Below are 21,213 nucleotides of genomic sequence, written 5' to 3'. Positions count from 1 at the left end.
TAGGTCTGCTCCCCGCTAGCAAATGGACATCCCCTGAGGGCTGCCGGGCTGCCAGAGGGATGTCAGATTGCCATTTTAGGCCCAATCCCCTGGGGAGCAGGCCTAAGCCAGCAGGTGGTCATCCCCTGAGGGGTCCCAGACTGCAAGAGGGCACAAGCTGGGCTGAGGGACCCACCGTCCCCCCTGAGTGCACAAATTTTTGTGCACCGGGCCTCTAGTATATATATCAAAGTCTAAGTTACCATTGGACAGTTTGACCATTTGACGGTTAGCTATGATGTACACTGACCACCAGGGGGCAGACACTCAATGCAGGAGCTGCTGAGCTGCAGTGACTTGGCAGCTGTGGTTCTCGGGTGACACACCTGAAACCAGAGAAGAGAAAGCCCAATTCCAGGGTGCGTCACCCGAGAACTGCCCTCTCGCAATCTGGGACCCCTCAGGGGATGTCTGAGAGCTGGCTTTGACCTGATCCCCACAGGCCAGGCCAAGCGACCCCACCGATGCACGAATCTGTTCACCAGGCCTATAGTATAAAATTAAATTAAATTAAATTAAATTAAATTAAATTAAATTAAATCAATAAAAAATAATAAGATAAAATAAGAGAGCTTAGAGCTACCTATATGTATGTTTTGATATATGTTAAAAGGTATCCCAATAAAAAATATTTACAACTTTTGCTACTTGTACTATCCAGTATCCTTTGAGTCTCAATTTTTTTAAGCTTTAATAATCCCTATTCTAATGTCCTTCTAATTAAGACCTCTGAGTGCAGGGTCCAAGGGATTGAGCATAGTGCCTGGCAAAGAGTAAGTTCTCAATATATATTTACAGCAGGGGCCCACGAAATCATTTGGTCTGGCCCTGCCAAGGCATTAGGGGTGGGTTCATTAATGTTTGACCAAATATAGCAAGCTACTTTTTAAGTTGATAATTTTGTATGGCCTGCGAATAATGCCATAAATATCCAAATGGCCCTTGGCAAAAAAAATGGTTCCCCACCCCAGGTCTACAATGTGAATTAATTCCATGAGGGATATTACTTAAAATATTAGAAGTTAGTGAGGCTATTTACAACGAGTTCAGTTAGTTCTGAGAATGGACAAAGTTCAGCATCAGTTCACAAGCCAGTGTCGGAGAGCAGGGGCCAGGGAAAGGTGAGAAGGAAAATCAAACATTTTCTACTTCCCCAGTGTTTTGCATTTGTACCTCTCTACCTAAAGTGAAGAAATGTGGGAGAAAAAAATGCAGGCCATTTAATTATGAAATGAAATAATTATATTTACTTTATCTATCTCCATCTCAACCTATTAATCTTTTCTGTGTTTGCTTTTAATTAGTATGGAAAAGTCAGTAAGCTAATGAAGGAAATACTTGAGATGTGGGACTATACTGATTCTGTGATTATGCTGGAACAAATCAGCACAGAATAGAATGAATTATGAGAGTGTACACAGGCTAGTGGCAAGCATCATGAGTCTGAACCCTGGAGATACTTGCTTGGTGGCTTCAGAGAATCTGTTGCCTTTACCCCTCCTATTTGGTGAAGTCATGTAAATACCAAAGGCCTCCCTCCTTTAGAATTGACTCCCCACCTGATTTAATAAGTATTTGTCATACCCAGCTGGCATTTGGTGGAGAATCATCCTGTGCACCAAAAGGTTGCTGGCTTGATTCCTGGCCAGGGGACATACCTGGGTTTCCAGTTGGATCCCCAGTCGGGGCAGGTATAGAAGGCAGCCAATTGATCTCTCTCACTCTTGCTCTCCCTTCCTCTCTCTAAGCATGTCCTCTGGTGAGGAATAAAAAATAAATAAAGTTAAGCCCTGGCCTTTGTTGCTAAGTGGTTAGAGCATCAGCCTATGCACTGAAGGGTCACAAGTTGGATTCCCAGTCAAGGGCAGGTACCTGGGTGTCCGGTTCACTCCCTATTCCCAGCCAGGAGACAGCCAATAGCCACCAGCCAATGTATCTCTCTCACATCCATGTTTTTCTCTCTCTCTCCCCCGCACCCCTCCTCCCCTTCCTCGTCCTTCCACTCTCTGAAAAGCAATGGGGGAAAATATCCTCAGGTGAGGATTAACAACAACAAAATTAAAAACATTAAGGCAACCTTGGCAAAATATTTAATATGAGAATTTGCCTTACTCCCTTTGTGGATTTAGTGAAAATTTCTACACGTTGATAACAACTATAGATTTAGGGTGAAGGGATCCAAAATATAGGGTGAAGAGTTGGGTCTTTTTTTCTTTTGTTTTCTGAACTCACATTATTTCCCTAAAAACAGAGCATCCCAAAGGAATTGTCATATATCCCCTCCTTCAAATTTTACACTCAGAGAAGATTGCCTCCTATCACCTGAGACAAGAAGTAGGTGTAAGAAATCACCTAAACAGACATTGTCACAAAACTACCATATCTCCTATCTCACCTTCTATGGGCCCACTTATCTTTCCAAAAAGTCCTTTATTTTTCCATGAGTGCCCTTCTCCCACTCCCTTTCCCCTATTAAGATGAGAGCCAAATTCTAACCATCTCGCAATATTTTCTGCAAACAACTACATACATACATAAATTAAAAAATCTCTCTTTTCTCCTGATAATCTAGCTTTTGTCAGTGTAATTTGCACACCACCAAACACTAAACCTAAGAGGATAGAGGAAAAGTTTCTCTCCCCGCCCACTGAATCAAGTGCTGCAATATGAGTAGATGTTTAGACCTGGGCTGCCCCTAATATATTAGGAATTGTGAAGACTGGTAACCTGAGAGGCATGTGAAACCATGACAATTCCTTTGGGCCCTTTGCAAACTCCTTCCTCAGCTGTGACTTCAGCATCTGGATTGTGGTATCACAAACAAATCTGTCAGTAGCTACAATACAAAAATAATAATTTCTACTATGCATTAAGGTTTTAAACATTCAAAAAATCATAATTAAACATGCAAAATCAATTAAAATATGAATAGTAGTCCTGGCTGGTGTGCTTGGTGGTTAGAGCATCAGCCTGTGCATTGAAAGGTTTCAGGTTCGATTCCCGGTCAAGGGCACACACGGGGGTTGCGGGTTCGATCCCCAGCCTGGTCAAGGCACGTGCAGGAGTGTCCCTTACTCCTTCCTTTCCCCTCTCTCTTAATAGTAATAGAAAAATATCCTAGGGTGAGGATTAACGAAAACAACAACAAAAATATGAATAGTGATTAATTTATAATTGAAATCAACCATCACTATATTTAAGAATATAATTTAGCTAACAAAGTAATAGACAATCCAGAATGGACCTAAAATAAGTATCTTTGTTACTACATTTTGTATAATTCTGCTCATATTTAGTAAAGAATTTGATATCTGAAGCTTTGTCTTCCTCTCCTTTAAGACTCATTCAGTCAGCCATCATTACGATCACCTGGATACATCCTCTACATAACCACATTTTGACTTCTACGACACTCTATTTTAGAAATTCAGGCTGTGGCTTGTACCTTGCTTAATCATCCAGGGGACTTCTACCTTTCAAATGTTAAACTTCTTATTACTCTCTTTTATATTTTGGCACAAACATTCACTTAACTACACTTATTCAGAATTTGACATAGTTGCCTCTGCCCTCTTTTCTCCATCTCAAAGTTATCAGTTAACCCTATTTGTTCCTCAACATCATCTCAGAGCTGATTTCTTTGTGTCTTTAATGGCTATTCTTCCTTTATTTACTTTTTAAATGTCAGGGGTCCATTCTCAGGGCTTGTGTTCTCCCTCTACATCACAGATACAAATGTGTGCTTAGCCTGTACAGTGTTGATTCATATAATAGTTTAAATAAAATTAATTAGTTATTTCCATAACAGGTCTCGCAGGCAGATCTGAGGCCAGCTCCGCTGAAGGATACTGTGGCTGGGAAATGGATCTGAGTTAGATTTGTCCTGTCTTGCACTAAACCCTTGGAAATGACCTCAGATAGTTTTGTGCCTGTGTGGTCCAGCTTCTCATAAGTAGTACATTTTCATTCTGTACAGCAGGTTTCAGCACCAGTACCTCTGTGGGAAACTTTATGGAACCTAGGAAATTTACATGGCCATATATGAGAATGTTCATTGTCTCTTATGGTATATAGTTCCCTGTGATTTCATAGACAATTTGCCATTGAAGAAATTTATATGTTTAACTATCCATTGAGATCATAGTTAAGACAATTAACAATATATTTAAACTAGAGGTCTGATGCACAAAATTCTTGCACAGGTAGGGTCCCTAGGCCTGGCTGGCGATCAGGGTTGATTGGGCCTTCTGGCTGTCAGCCAGGGCCTTCCTTCGTTCCACACCACTCCCTGGTGGTCAGTGAATGTCATAGCAAGTGATCGGTCTCCCGGTCAAACTCCCACAGGGACAATTTGCACATTAGGCTTTTATTAGGAGATTTCTAACAAAAGTCCAGATGCTTGACTTCACTTGAAGAATCTAATGGTTTGGCAATTCTCAGCCCTCCTTTCCATGATTGTGCATTTCTACAGGAAGCAACCGCTAGACCTCAGGGTGACTTCCCCCTTTGGAATGGTCATGTTTACCATCTCTCTTCTGCTTCATTCATTTTGTGTGATCTTCCTGATTCCTGTAGGATTTGACCTTAAAGTGTGTATATGACATATACTTTATTTTTTTAAAATATTATTTTATTGTTTAAAATATTACAAATAGTAGTACTTATGTCTCCTTTTTCCCCCTTTGACCTTTCCCTGGCCTCCCCTACCCCCCGGCACATGCCGTCCACCCCTCCCCCAGTGTCTTGTGTCCATTGGTTATGCTTATATGCATGCATACAAGTCCTTCGGTTGATCTCTTACCTCCACCCAACCCTCCCCGGCCTTCCTGCTGTAGTTTGACAGTCTGTTCGATGCTTCTTTGCCTCTGTATCTATTTTTGTTCATCAGTTTATAATGTTCTTTATATTCCACAAATGAGTGAGATCATGTGGTCTTTATCTTTCACTGACTGGCTTATTTCACTTAGCATAATGCTCATCCAGTGAGTATATGGTGACTGAACCTGTAGCTACAAGAATAGAACTACCTGAGAGTTACACAGTGATATGGACTGAATTGTTTCCTCAGCCCCTCCAAAATCCATATGTTGAAGCCCTAACCTCTAATGTGTCTATTTTGGAGATAGAGCTGTTACTGAGGTAATTAAGGTTAAATGTGGTCATAGGGTAGGTCCCTATTTCAATACAACTGGTGTCGTTATAGGAGAAATAAATAGAAACTATTTCTCTCTTCCACCCTGAGAGAGTACAGAAGGAAAGTTACATGAGAACATAGTGGGAAGGTGGCTGTCTATAAACCATAAAGAGAGTCTTCACCAGAAATAAATTTCCAACACTGTACTTATGGGTTTGTAGCTTTCAGAATAGTGAGAAGATAAATATCTGTTGTTTAAGCCACCCAGTCTGTGACATTTTGTTATGGCGGTTCAAGCAGAGAAATACACATAGACCAAACCCAGACTCCTCTGGACATGGTTTCTCCACATCCACTCTTCAGTTAGGTGCTTACCTTCTTCCACCTAAACTTTTATAGACACTTCCTAAGCAGTTTACCTGTCTTTGCATCATCCATTTTCAATAGTTACCATGGAAGAGTTCTTTTTTAAAAAAATTATTTATTTCAGAGAGGAAGGGAGAGAGAGAGATAGAAACATCAATGATGAGAGAGTATCCTTAATTGGCTGCCTCCTGCATGTCCCTTCCCCGCCTACTGGGGATCAAGCACACAGCCCACAACCGGGGCATGTGCCCTGACCAGGAATCAAACCGTGACCTCCTGGTTCATAGGTTGACACTCAACCACTGAGCCACTCTGCCTGAGCAAGTTTTTTTAAAAAATGCAATGATTATAATATATACTCTTGCTTTGAAATTAAAAACAAAACAAAACCAAAAAACCCTAAAATTAACACCTACAGGTCCACACCCTCTATAATGGCCCTGCAGATCCTTGGTTTCTTATCATCCCTGCCCACATTCCTAGGGCACTAGCAAAATCACAGTAGCTTTGACCTTGGCCCCTTGCTGCGCCTCCATGCCCAGTTTTAGAAAGAATCCTGCTAGATCAGTTCAGAGAGAATCCCCTCTCTTGATATCTGATCACTCTCAATATCTGGTCAAATTTCTCACTCCCTCAGCAGTTGATCATCTTAGCCAACCTTCAGCAAGACTCCTGTTGAGTAGGTTTAGCATAAATCCCCCCACCCTGATATGTCCTCTTAGTAATTTTCCACCCACTGGCCCCCACATTCTGCTTATCGGCTATAATTCCCCACTTTTTCTTGTTGTGTTCAGAATTAAGCTCAGTTTTACACTGTAGTCTCTTTTCCCCTATAAAATATTTTTATTTCTTTAACTACTGTACACCTATTGTTTTTTTTAAGATCTCCTAAACCAAATTTTTCTATACACCCCTGCTCTTTTACTCCTGCATTCCTTCTGATTTCTTCCACGCTACATGTAAAAAAGGCTCATGCTTTCTTTATGGGCCCATTTAAATCATACTGCTTGTTGAAGTCTTCAGGGTACAAATTATTATTTTTATTTCCTTTTGGTGCTTGTAAGGTACTTTGTATACACATCTATTGTACTTGGTCTATTTTATTATCACTTTTTTTTTTTACATTATTCTCTCTAACCATCAAACTCAGGGCCTTTCATCTTTATTATTTATTTAATTTTTACCCAAGGTTCTATTCTGCTGTCAGGCACTTAAGAGGTAATTATATATTTATTAATCAAATATTTGTTAATGCTAGCATAGAACTCAGTGTAAAGACAATAATAGGAGTAAATAAAGGCCAAAGCAACAACAATTCCCTTCCTTTCCCAAAAAATTACCTTTTAAATATGGCACAACCCAATCTTAAGTGTATATGAGTTATAATTAACCTCATTATAAACAGAGCCAAATGGATAAAGCCCACATATTTTAACTGTTAGGAATTTATTTGTGACGTTTCCAGAGAGCCTCCAATATGTCTATAAGGCATAGTCCCATTCTGTAATCTTTTCTTAGCTTAACAAGGAAATGTGGTTGGTGTTGGATAGATATGGAAAATAAAGGAATTACAATATTTTTGAGTAATAAAATACTTAAAAAACACTCCAGTTGGCTGTTGAAAGCCCTCCTATTGTCTCTGAGGCCATTTCAACCCGCTGGGAAGAGGAAATCGCTGTTATTTTTGGCCATCACACTTTAACCAAAGGGGAACTTACAACATCCACTATAGCAACACAGACAACCCAGGTCCATTGCTATTCCAGCCAGCTGGCTACTTTGACATTATGTCAGTGCATTTCCACTGATGCAGCTTTTGCATCTAAGAAATATGAAAAATTAATAAAGCCCTGTTGTTTTTTGCTTTTAAGCTTTCTTATCAGTGAATTATCTATCACAGGCCTTATCATTTACCAATTTACTAAAATAAAACAATTACTAATATGTTTCATATTATTTAAAACACCATCACTAAGGTAGCTGGAAATTGGAAGTATAGGAGGTAAAAGATGCAAGCCTTTGTGCTATTATAGTCACCAAGTGAGGAAGTTAGGCTAAAATTCATTTGGTGGCTATAATAGCACAGACTTGGGTCTTTTACCTCCTATAGTTCCAGCATTTCCTAAAATACTACAGGAACAGATGAAATATCATTATAGAAGAAAAAATGGGGGAATCTGTGATGGAAAATACTTAAAGAGCACTGCAATAAATAAAGTTAAGGAGGTTTTATTTTGAACTGCAGGACCTCAGTATCTTTTTTGAGTAAAACCAGAGGTATTCATTACCTTGTCACCATCCTTGCCTATCCTATTTGGAATGGGTATCAGAATTTTAAGAAAATTTTATGAAACAACATCCTGTATAAGGAAGTATTTTAAATTAACAGATGGACTTACACAATTATAATATTTAAGACAATACAATTTAAAAAGATATACACTGTGAATCATTTCCTGACTATAGGACTTTAAAAGAGCTTCAGACTGCCCTAGCTGGTTTGGCTCAGTGGATAGAGCATCGGCCTGCAAACTGAAGGGTCCCAAGTTTGATTCCAGTCAAGGGCATGTACCTTGGTCATGGGCACATCTCCAGTAGGGGGTGTGCAGGAGGCAGCTGATTGATGTTTCTCTCTCATCAGTGTTTCTAACTCTCTATCCCTCTCCCTTACTCGCTGTAAAAAAATCAATAAAATATATTTAAAAAATAAATAAATAAAAGAGCTTCAGACCTATCCTATATAATAAAAGCCCAGCGACCAAACAGTGGAACGACCAGACCAACCAGTCAACCAGTTGCTATGACGTGCACTGACCACTAGGGGGTGGGGTGAGAGTCAGTGTGCTACCACAGTGGGAGCACCGCTCGGCTGACTGGGATGAGTGGCTGCTCTCACTGCGAACCCCGGGCTGACAGGGAGGAACTCCGGCTGTGATCGTAGCCTCCTCATCCCAGGCTCCTCTTCCTCACTTCCTGCTGCCTTCTCTGGATGGCCTGCGGGCTGTGTAGCGCTGCCGCTGGGCTCTCAGAGCTGACCCCAGAGGCTGGGAGGTGAGTTTGTGGCCACAGTGGGACTGAGGCCTACCCCACTTCCTCTCAGTGCTATTGCCCCTGGGCCTGGCCCCAATCAGGTCTCCTGGAGAGGCGAGTGCTCCGGCTCCACAGAAGATGCCAGACCAGAGAGCAGCCACTCAGAGGGCAGGTCCACAGCCGCTCAGCTGACCTGGATGAGCAGTGCTCCCACAGCGAGGCGATCCCCACAGGCCACAACCCCACCAGTGCATGATTTCCCATGCACTGGGCCTCTAGTCTATAATAAAGGAGAAGGTCCTAGCTCTGCTAATGGTAGGATTTTTCACTATAGTATTTTTGCTGTTTAATATACACAAGTGACTGCAGTGTATTTTTGTATTTCTTAAATTATATAATTCTTTCAAAACACATAATTGTCCAAAGCTGAATCTAACTCAAGACAATTATTTCAGGTGCGACATATCATTAGCTTATCTATTTTAAAGATTAGTGCCATTGTTATTTTGATATTCTCTTTCCCTTGACCAAACACAGCTAATACAACAAATAAGAGACTTTAAAATGTCTTTTTCTATGTTAAGTGTTTGTTTCCATAGGCCTGGCATCTATCTGTTAATTTTAAGATAGTGGTTTGAGAACGTTAGAGTATATCAGAATCACTGGGATGACTGGCTAAATTCAGACTGCTGGTCCACCCACAAAGTTGTTGATTCAGTAGGTGTGGGATGGAGCTGATACTCTGCATTCCTGACGAGTTCCTAAGTGGTGCTGAAGCTGCTGGCCCAGGTGGCACACTTGAAGAACCACTGCTTTCATAGGTTCCAGTTGATTAGTGCACACCTGGGTCTTTCTGTGAGCTGAGGTTCCTCCTGCAGGCCCCAATCGGGAGCCTTAAAGGAGCAAGAGAGCTGGTTATCCCAACTGCCTCCAAAATACATCACCTCTGTATGAATTCCTAGGTTCTGTCACAATAATCTCAGTTCCCCAAACCCAACACATTTCCCCCCTCTTTAATGTTTCCCACTATCAGGTAATAATGGGTAAGGTCATTAGATTCAAAATGTTGTCCACACTTTGGATTTCTTCCCCTCTAATTGCTGCTTTTTATTTTTCCACAAAACTCATTCCCTCTCTTACATAATATTTTTGCAAGGTCCTGGCTCTTTCCTGGCATCATTTGACTCTCTACCAGTGGATGGTATTGCTAGCCTACTTGAGTATGTAGCCCTATATTCACTCCTGTGTTCATTCATTCCACATACATCTGTTAAAGGCTCAACATATCACAAATATGACAAGAATTCTGCATTCATGGGCTCACATTGTCATGAGGGAGATATAAAATAAATATAAATATAAGTATGATATATTCAAGAAGTGATGTGTAAATTGAAGAAAATGGCATAAAGTAATGGCCGAGAAAGTGACTGGAAGTGAAATGTCTTAGCTACTCTGGAAACACTTCCCTGAGAGGTAACATTAAGCTGCAACAGAAATGCTGTGATGGAGGCAATAAATCAGTGAATGTAGAGAAGGGCACTCCCCGCAGAGAAACCATCAGTGCAAAAGCAGAAAGTTAGTGAACGAGTCAGCCAGGGAAATGGCTGCAGAGGAATTCTGGGGTAGGGGGTGGCAAAAATTTTCATAAGCCACTGATAACTACATCTCTCTTTCTCTCTCTCTCTCTCTCTCTCTCTCTCTCTCTCTCTCTCACACACACACACACACACACACACACACACACACACACACACATCTCTGGGATACAGACTAGAAGAGTGGTCTGAGTGTCAACACTTCCTCTGGCCAACAGAAGTTAAAAGATCAGCATTTGATAGAGGAGAAGCTAAAGATTAACATGAGAATTAACTGTCCAGCCTTTGCAGTTGGCTGCACTAAAATGCATAGGAATCATACCCAGCTCTTATTTCTTTGTGATGATGGACTCACGAAACAGCACTGGACAAAAAAAAAAAAAGCCCTTCACAATCTTGGTTGTGGAGCAAATGGGCTCTCCAGCCTCGCATCCCATTCCCGCCACCTGTGTTCATACCCCAAGGTCCCTGAGGGGTGGTCACTCAGGTTCGCACCCGTCTACAAGCAAGAAGAGCACGGCCTTCCCCTCCAGCGGCTCGCTCGTGGCCACCCATGACTACTACCAGTGCCACCTGGGTTCCACTCCCAGTGACAGCTCCTCTGCCAGTGCCAAGTACCCTGGGGAAGCCACTTTCTACCACTCGGGTCTCCCCAAGGCCCACCCGGCTCATCAGTGGGCGAGCTTCTTTGCCAGGAAGTTCACTCTCTGGTTCATGGCCACCGTGTTGGAGTCCCCAGAGCACCTGGAATCTCCCCAGGCCTCCAGCGGCACCAGCACCTGTGACCTGGCTCAGGAAGCCACAAGGAAGCAGCCTGGTGGCCAGTCCTGCAAAGCCACCCTGGGGCCCCATCCTGAGCGACCGGACTTCCAGAGGTGCTAGGCATGTTTGAGCCCTTCCCCTCTCCCTCCGTGGCTCCTCCTCACCCCACCCCATAGAGTAGGCAGGCTGCAGCAAGCAGCATTAGGTCCTTTTTTATATCCAAATAGCAAAGCACCAACAAGGAAGCTGAGAGAGCAGCGCTCTTTACTACCCAAACCACGCGCCAGCCTACCTGACACCCCATGACTGTACCCGTGTGCCTTACACCAAGTGGAATACAAAGGACAAGCAGCCAGCTCTTGTTTCAGAATATGGGAACATGACATCTTAACCTCTTGTTCTTTTCATAATGCTGGGATAAAGAACCACTCTACCTATTGATACATAGTAGTGCTGGAAATGGGTACTCGCTTCCCACCCAATAAAGTCAAAATTCTGAGTGTAGAGTGAGCAAAATTAGGTCAGAAGTATGTCTTACAGCATTGTTTTACACAGACAATATTCTCGAACAGCAGTGATTCTGATAAAATTGACAAAACAATGTCCAGCAAACACGCATACACACACACACACACACACACACACACACACACACCTACCTTTAAGCAATATGAAACAATTATGAATCAGAAATTAGCCTAAAGCAAGAGTTGTATGTTTTCAACAAACCCCTCAAGAAAAGCATCAAGCTTACTGTACCTGATCATTTGAAATATGTTTTAATCTTTATGTCATTAGCCTCCAGGTACATCTGAGGGTATCGAAATCGAAAGGAATTTATCAGTCAGGGTTCTTTTTAAATAAAGAACATAAGTCTATGTTTATAATTTTGCTTTAGATCTATTAAAACTTGCAGCCATGTAACCTGAAATTTGTTAAATATTCTCACCAGCAATGCAAATTTTTTCAGTATACAGAGTTTAAAAACTCTTGAAGTCTTAAAGTCTTGAAGTGAAATCACCTTAGTTTTTTTTAAATGTTCCAAAATAATGATTATATAAAAATAAAAGGCCATTGATTTATACTGTAAAACTCCTAGGATCTCATTTATGAAATTGCTTAATACACTCCTCATTATCACATACGCTGATGGCATTACCTGTCTGCATCGACAGTCACATCATGAACACCTCTCTGAATGGCATCCCTGGAAGTCACTGGGTCTGGGATTCGGTTCAGACTTCTAGTGTACAGGTTGAGTCCTCCATCTGTCATGTACCTGAAAATAAATGTGATGAATCAGCAGAAAATTAAATGAGCTCATCTGACAATTGCAGTTAATAAACAAACTGTGTTCACATTTTTCAATAATTATGCAAAAATTCTCTATTATAGTTTTTTTTCTACATAAACATACTCACCAGAAATAATTAGAATATCTTTTCAAGTTTATTAGGAAATCAGTCTTCCTTACTACAATAAGTAACTAGCCAATTATAGAACCTTTTGTTTTCCCCCTTTTGTAATCTGTATTTTGAATGGGCTTGTAAATAAAATAACGCTTAGCAAAATAAAAGCAACATCATTTTATTTTGTGAAGCATTGATGGTCACAAGAGTAAGGGAACATTACTAAACTTTAAATTAATTTATTTGACAAGTGGAATATATGCTACAGTTGGCCATTATCAGAAGTTAATAACCAAGATGTATCAAATGTTTAATATGTTGCCAGGAACTTTTCAAATAGTTGACATGTTATAACATTATTTATGCCCACATTAGAGATAAAGAAATAAGTAGGCACGAAAGGTTAGGACTTACATGAGGTCACTCAGACAGTCATGGCAGATTTGAGAAATGAATCTACAAAGTTTGCTCCAGGAACCATGATCTTAACCACCAGGCATTGCTCTCTGAACTGAAGGACCACGCGGTCTGCCCATGTCCTGTCTGGGATCTATTTTCCTATGGTCACAGTATGGGGTGCGGCTAGTGTTTTGGACAGGTTCAAGCCTTGGACTGAGGAGAGGGCACAGTCCTCTCATGGCCACGTGCAAGTCCCAGCTTGGAGGGCAGAGCCTTCCCATCACAATTATAGCCAACAGCTATAGATGTAAGCTTGAGCCTGTGGTCAGAACACGTGGCCCCACGTGCCTGAGTGATGTGGGCTTGTTAGAGTTCAGGTGCATATAGTTGAGTAGGATTGAAACTAAGGAGAATGTTGTAAACATCTTGATCACACCCTTACTTTGCCTCGTGGCATCTGTTATAAAATAAAGACATGGCTAGTGGGTGCGGGCGCTGTCCAACAGAGGAGCAGTGTCCCACCGAGACCCAGCTTTCATTGTCTTGTCTGTCATTTCTAAGCCTTTCATCGCCCCCACTCAGGGTCACTGAACCAGGCTGAGCTGGCATGAGTATGCCATGGCCGTGCCGGCTCCCCACATCACAGGGCCACCACCATTACTCAGGGTCAGTACAGCCTCAGTCACGTTACTATTAGGTAATCTTGCTTGCTGGACCAAGGAGGATGAGAACAGGGTGTTTAATCTCACATTCCATGCTAAGCTAATTTTTTTCCCCTTGAGAATTGGGATAAAGACATAGTCTTTCTATGTGGATAGAGTGGATGATAATGGAGACCCAGGAGCTATGGGTGTTTATCAGCATTACATGCGAAGAGCTACAGAGAAAGCTGGTCAGCAGAGTAAAATCAATGGCACAGGTGCACAAAAAGAAGCAGAGACCCTTTGCCCCGTGGCTTCAGCTTCACAACTTGCCCTTGGGTTCTGGGAGTCATCCTTGCTTCTTTATAATAGGTGACCATTGTTCTTAAGCAAATTGAAGTTGGTTTCTCTTTTTCGTATCAACAAACGTAATCATGATCATCCTGAACATTCACCAAACTGCTGCAGCAGGATTGTGAAATCGGCTAATTGCTTACAGGATTAGTAAATTCTGTCCTTACTAGTTGAAGGACCTTGAACGAGTCTCATAAACTGTGCCTCAATTTCTTCCTCTGAAAATGGGAAGAATAAAATCTAGTGCAGATAGGTTTTATGACAATTAGAGAATACATAAAGCTCTTACTGTGAGAACCCTATAAATAATAGCTACTTGTTGTTCACAAAGCCTCTCTCATATATTTTGAAAAGGAAATAAATGAATTTTATATGCAAAACAATAACACTAAGTCATGATGCATTATATCCTCATAATATGGTTAAGTTTCTTGATAACTAAAGAATTTAGTTCCACAAAAATTAAAAATTAAAAGATGACTTTGTTATACAAAATGTGTAGAACACTGACATACTCTTTTAATTTGGAAATATTGGATAAAGTCTAACTGTTTTGATAATGATTGGGAGCATCATTGCCTGTACAAAATGGGACAATTAGAGTAAAGGGATAGTTGTCCTTCTAAATGTTATTGCCTTTTTTCTTAAGGTGGAATGTATGTATTTTCAGATAAAGTAAAATGGTTTAGTAGCAAATATTTTTCTCATTCACTCTCTTTTTAAAATTGTGTTTTAAAAGATTGAGGGTGGTGGATATCTTTTCTCCAGACAAATGAAATTCTTCCTTTTTTTTTTTTTTTTTAAGCTATCAACATGCTTAATCCTACACTTAACCTCTGCAGGAAATTGTAACAATGCTTACATGGTATGTTTTACATCTTACTGGTCTGTCTTATTCATCTGTGTATCTCCAAAAGTGTTTAGCAAAGTGTTTTGTATATAAGTTTGGGATCAACAAATATATTAAATGTTTGTTTAATAGAATTTAAAAGGCTTCTATTTTGTAGGAAGAAACTATCATAGCTGACCTCAGCAACTTTAGCCATAATAGTGACACATGTAAAAGGAAATAGATGAAAGAGCACTTATATTAAAGACATAACCTTCCAGTTTTTCAATATTTAAATTTCTATAGACAAGACTATTTTAAAACTAATTATCAAGATTAAAAAACCTGGAAAAAAAACCCCAAGATGGCGGAATAGGTAAACACCAGAATTTGCTACGTCCCACAACAACTTCAAAAATACAACGAAAAGACAAAACAGACATCATCCAGAACTACAGGAAGGCTGGCTGAGTGGAAATTCTACAACTAGAAGGAAAGAGAAAAGCACACTGAGACTCAGAGGAGCTGAGGAAGTAAAGTGCAGAGGTACGGAGGCTCGAGCGCGTGCTTGGAAAGGGGCTGGCACCTGAGGACACTTTGAAACGGGAGGGAGTCACAAGCTCCCGAATCCTCTGAACTCTGGTTCCCGGAAGTCTCTGGGGACCCAGGACTCATACAGGGAGAAACTGGACTGTCTGGCAGCGGACAGAACTTGGAACTTGGGGGCGGCTTTCCCTCAGAGGTGCTTGCAGCGATTATCGGGACACTGAGATGCGCGGCCCCTTAGGGCAGGGCTGAGGATCAGCCATAGCTGCTTGCTCCACCCTGTTGATTCCTTGAGACCCTGCCCCACCCAGGCTGCAGCAGAGGCTTTTGCACATGAATGCCCTGGCCCTTTGCAATCTGAAAATTACCTAACAAATTGCAGCTGGGCCAGACAGACCCAGAACTTCCAAGAGAAGGCCCAAGGCCCCACAGCAGCTTGCATTGCTTCACAGCTGGGCCTCATCTGGGCACCTCCAAACTCCAAAAAAGGAAGGGGAATCTGCAGATCTCTTTGTAGCTCCTGCTGGGTAACCTCAGGCAGAGGCTAAATTAGCACCTCCTTAGATCCAAGAGCCAGTGTACACAGTGGTCAGAGTGGGACCATCCAGATTACAACTCCTCAGATCCATAAGGGACACACTCAGGGGGCAGACTCAGTGAGCACCAAAGCCCCACTGAAGCAAGTCTTGCCCTGGAGGGGTGTCTCCAGCACAGAAGTTCTCCCACTGTAGACTCAGCTGATTCTCACAGCCAATTGGCCTGGAGGTCAATTCCTCCCAGTGATACCAACAATAATCAAGGCATAACTACAACAAGACTGTGCACAAAGCTCACAAGGGGGTGCACCAAGAGTGTCCACCTCAGGTAACTGGGGGGCTGAGCCACTGGGCCCTATAGGACACCTAGCACATAAAACCACTCTATCAACACAGGGAAGTAACAAAAATGCGGAGACAAAGAAACAGGTCACAAATGACAGAAATGGAGGAAAGCAAACAACTGGATATAGAGTTCAAAACCACATTTATAAGGTTTTTCAAGAATTTTATGGAAACCCCCGAAAAATTTAGTGAGACCCTGGAGGATATGAAAAAGACCAACTAGAAATTAAGCATACACTGACTGAAATACAGAATAATATACAGAGATCCAATAGCAGACAAGAGGATCCCAAGAATCAAGTTAAAGATTTGAAATACAAAGAACCAAAAAATACCCAACCGAAAAAGCAAGGAGCCTCTGGGACAACTTCAAGCATACCAACATCAGAATTATAGGGGTGCCAGAAGAAGAGAGAGGGCAAGATATTGAAAACCTATTTGAAGAAATAATGACAGAAAACTTCCCCTACCTGGTGAAAGAAATAGACTTACAAGTCCAGGAAGTGCAGAGAACCCCTAACAAAAGGAATCCAAAGAGGACCACACCAAGACACATAATCATTAAAATGCCAAGAGCAAAAGACAAAGAGAGAATTTTAAAAGCAGCAAGAGAAAAAAAGTCAGTTACCTACAAGGGAGTACCCATACGACTGTCAGCTGATTTCTCAACGGAAACCATGCAGGCCAGAAGAGAATGGCAAGAAATATTCAAAGTGATGAATAGCAAGAACCTACAACCAAGATTACTTTATCCAGCAAAGCTATCATTCAGAATTGAAGGTCAGATAAAGAGCTTCACAGATAAGAAAAAGCTGAAGGAGTTCATCACCACCAAACCAGCATTATATGAAATACTGAAAGGTATTCTTTAAGAAGAGGAAGAAGAAAAAGGAACTCTTACCATTTGCCACAGCATTGGAGGTCATTATGCTAAGTGAAATAAGCCAGTCAGAGAAGGATAAATACCACATGACCTCATTCATTTGTGGAATATAATGAACAACATAAACTGATGAACAAGGACTGATCCAGAGATGGAGAGGCATTGATTGGACTGTCGGGCCTTGGAGGGAAGGTAGGGGAGGGTAGGGGTAAGGGGGAAAGATCAACCAAAGGACTTATATGCAAGCATATAGGCCTAACCAATGGACATGGACAACATGGAGGGGTGAGGGCATGAGCGGGGGGGGGGGGGGAGGGGGTAGGGGGTAACGTGGGGATAAGGACACGTATGTAATATCTTAATCAATAAAAAATATAATTAAAAAAATTTAAAAATCCATATATTTAAATTTTCCATGAATTAGAAAGAAATAATTTTTTCAGGAAGCATTTCAAAGCATATTAGTTTTTCTTTGGCCCTTCCATTTGCCAGGTAAATATCAAATATGTTTATAAGAGCTATTAATTGAACCAAAAAATGTCAGTGTACATATAATTCCTCTGTTTACAGACACTTTCATTTGAATGTTGGCAGGGCATTTCATAATAGAACCATGAGTTTGTATTTGAAAAATTTAAACAGGCACCACACAAGTAAACAAATTTCTGATTAAATTTTTTCTTAGTAATTCTTCCTTCTTTTCATTCTTTCTAGAGGGTTTAAATATCTAAAAAAAAAAACCCATAAATTTCATAGTTCCTCTAGAAAAATTATGCTACAATCCGGGAGCTATAAATGTTAGGGAATCTTTTTGAAAGAATAATGGAATTTTTTAAAAAAGGTTTTCCTAATAATGTTATATCTAAACTTCAGAACTATCAGCCAAGATGAGTTTGAGAAGAAGTAATAGTTACAAGGAAGATTGGTACAAACAAAAAAATTCAAAGGAAATTTGCAAAGGTTAAAGACAAAAATAAATTCTCTCAAACTATAAAAATCTTAGGATAATTTTAAATTTATGCTCAAGTTCTTTAAGCTATAAAATGATTCCCATTCAAAAAACCCAATAGTCTCACAAAGCATTTCTAATCCCTCCTCCCTTCCACTGCCACCTCTCTTCTTCTTCTTTTTTTAATCTTTATTGTTGAAAGTATTACATAGGTCCTCCTTTTTCCCCCATTAACCTTTTCCAGTCGGCTCCTGCCCGCCTCCCCTCCCAGGCCCTCACTGCCTCATTGTCTGTGTCCGCGGGTTATGTATATATACAAGTTCATTGGTTCTGAGCAGAGAAACCTTACACACAGCACACTTCCTTTAGGTGTCTGTTTTCCAAGTTAATATTTCCGGGTCCCATGGCCAACCCTGTTCTAGGATATTAAACTGCTTCCTAGGCATAAATATGTGGCTTTCCCATAATCATATCAAAAATAGCATAAACTGAGCATGTATTATATTCACCGCTAAAGCTCATGCTCCTTTTGCACGTGCTAATATAGTTATGGGAAACATACCATCAACCCAATCAACAATCCAGAGATATTACGTTTTCTTCTTGTCACTTGCCACCCCCAACTATTACAAGATGGTGTCAGTTCAAATATGTGAATCTGCATCACCATCCTATAATTTTGTCTGAAATAAGAGAAAATTGTAAAAAAACTCATTTTCTTACGTTGTTCAACCCTACTTTCTCAATCAACATAAAGATATATAAAGCTACCATCATAATTACTCTGTGCTTTTTAAGGAAAGATGTACAGTGAAACATATTTATGCAAGTACATAAAGTGTAACAATACATTTAAATAATAAAAATAATATCAACTTTCATGTGCTTATTACCTGGCATCAGAAATAGAACATTTCCAGTTTCTTCAATGTCCATATAGGCTCCTTCCAATCATATCCCCAAACCTCTCTTCCAGAGATATCTACCATGTTGGATTTTGTGTTCAGCCTTCCTTCACTTTCCTTTATGGTTTTACCACATGGACATGCATCCCTAATTATGAATATTGTTTAGCATCACTTGGATTTGAACTTGAAATAAACTGAATCATACTGTATGTATTATTTTGTGACTACTTTTCTTCACTCAAAATGACATTTTTGCAAATCATCTATTGCGATGTACTACTCATTTCACAGACATGCAGCTCTGTTCTACCCATGCACTTCAGTGTATAAATCCCTTTCAATACTATGGACATTGGAGTTGTCTTTGTCCTCTGGCTGCCATGAACACCTGTGTGCACGCATTTCCTTGTGCTGACAGGCAGGAGCTTATCTAAAGTCTATAGCCAGGAAGAGAATCACCGGGTCCTAAGAGAGACCCAAAGGTGTTCGATCTTACTAGTCACAGACAAACAGTTCTCAAAATAGTTTCAGAATAAACTTCTACTTGCCCATGGATGAAAATTCTCATTCTGGTTTTAATGTACAAGTTCCATCCAGACTAAAAAGCAGGTGGATCATATTTTTACTTTGTTATAGGCCACTTTTGTTTTGTTTTTGAAATGTCTGTTTATGCCTTTTGCTCATGCCTTTTGCTCATTTTACTATAACAGTCTGTTTTGTTGGTTTGTTTTTTACTTTCCTCAATGTTACTAATCTGTTATTAGTTATATGTGTTGCATATGAGGTTTCATCCAGATACTTTTCTCGTGATTGTTTTCATGTGAAATTAATTTTTCTGCATATCATAAATTTGATTTAAAAACCTTTTTAGTTTTTTCACAGTTACTGGTTCTATTACTTTTGTGTAGTGCTTAAAAATGTGGTAATTAGCTTTAGAGAAGTTTGGACTCTGTTCCCATCTCCTCCTTTAAGATGGACAACATTTTTACCTTGATTGCTACATCCTGTTCAGTTTGGGATCCTGCCCTGAAAGGGAACTGTACCTGGATAGTTTAATAAATTCATAGGAGATTTCTCCATTCGCCTCAGACATGACCTCCAACCCTTCCTCTCCTTGGCTGGTCGCCCAGCTCAGCAATCTTTAAGTCTCCCCTGTGTTTTCTCCTCAGTTTCTCTGGGCTGTTCTTGGGTTCTTCTGTTTCCAATGTTATCAGATGCCCCACTGCTCCCCTGTGTTACTTCTTACACACATGCTGAGACCATGCTGGTCCCCTGGCTCTTGGCTGTTCATCCCTAATGGCTCATATTTTGGGTTTGAGATTATACCTTGTATCATCTTCTTTGGGGTGTGTAAAGAGTAATCACAATTTTTCATCTTTGCTATCTTGTTGCTTTGTCTGTTTTTGTAGGAAATTTGGAAGATTCAAAACCTATACTTCAACCATAACTTCCTAGAATTCTATAATTTTATACTCAATATCTCATTTTAGCCTTTGGGTGTTACAATTAGTTATTTTTTTATCATCACCAAAGGATATGTTTTTTAATTGATGAGAGAGAGAGAGAGAGAGAGAGAGAGAGAGAGAGAGAGAGAGAGAGAGAGAGAGACATTGATGTGGCATAGAGCGTCATTGCTATGAGAGACAAACATCAATCGGTTGCCTCCCTTACACATTCAGACTAGGGACCAAAATCATAATGTAGATATATGCCCTGATTTGGAATCAAACCCACAACCTTTTGGTGTATAGGACTATGTTCTGACCAACTGAGCCACCTGGCCAGGGCACAATTAGCTATTTTTAATGACATGAATACACAGGGCTTCTCAAGTGTTTATTTCCCTTCAGTTCAGCATCATCCCTTCAATAAACACAGATAGAATTAAGAATTGACTCCTAGATCAAATGTGCTAGCTAAGAAAACTACACTGATAATGAACAATTGCTATAAAGCTCATTTATATTTTTTTTGTAAAAACAAACAAACAAAAACAACAACTCCTAGGAGAGAAATGTGTACAAGTAGACATGTAGACAATCTCACAGGATCAGTATGATGGCTAAGAGTTTACACGGGAGCCAGACTGCTTAGGTTCAAGTCCACCATTGCTTGCTTCAAAAAATGTTGAATTCTCACAATGTGTTTTAAGTAATTTTCTGAGTTCTGCCTAAAGTTACTTAAACTTTAAAAGCACAAAACTTTTCCTTAGCATTTAGTAAAAGCTTTATAAGTGTTGGTTAGATTTACCAGCTATTTTTCTACTAGAATTCTTACATTCACTAAAAAATAACTCATATCTTGAATATAAAATTACTGGAAGCATTAGAGTTAGGAATCGGTTGTTTACCATGTAAATCTTTTCTAAATTTTTATTTATTTATTTATTTGATTTCAGAGAAGAAGGGAGAGGGAAAGATAGAAACATCAATGATGAGAGAGAATCATCCATCAGCTGCCTCCTGCACACCCCCCACTGGGGATC

General features: G+C 40.3%; 2 protein-coding genes across 6 annotated transcripts in view; one reads left to right on the top strand and one right to left on the bottom strand.

Annotated features, from left to right (window-relative positions):
* The window catches only part of NAV3 (neuron navigator 3), an 860,737-nt gene that overhangs the window by 134,236 nt on the left and 705,288 nt on the right, over nt 1–21,213 (bottom strand). For all 5 annotated transcript variants that reach the window (XM_059683697.1, XM_059683694.1, XM_059683698.1 and 2 more), the window contains one exon: nt 12,089–12,208. In XM_059683697.1, coding sequence (XP_059539680.1) covers nt 12,089–12,208 — 120 coding nt within the window. The remainder of the gene's footprint in view (nt 1–12,088; nt 12,209–21,213) is intronic.
* LOC132225792 (pancreatic progenitor cell differentiation and proliferation factor-like) lies at nt 10,513–11,049 on the top strand. The gene has a single exon (XM_059680758.1). The coding sequence runs from the start codon at nt 10,513–10,515 to the stop codon at nt 11,047–11,049; it is 537 nt and encodes a 178-aa protein (XP_059536741.1).

This window comes from Myotis daubentonii, chromosome 2, assembly GCF_963259705.1.
Source record: "Myotis daubentonii chromosome 2, mMyoDau2.1, whole genome shotgun sequence".
Taxonomy (NCBI): Eukaryota; Metazoa; Chordata; class Mammalia; order Chiroptera; family Vespertilionidae; genus Myotis; species Myotis daubentonii.
The sequence above is the reverse complement of the archived record's forward strand: the minus strand, read 5'-3'. Positions and strand labels throughout refer to the sequence as shown.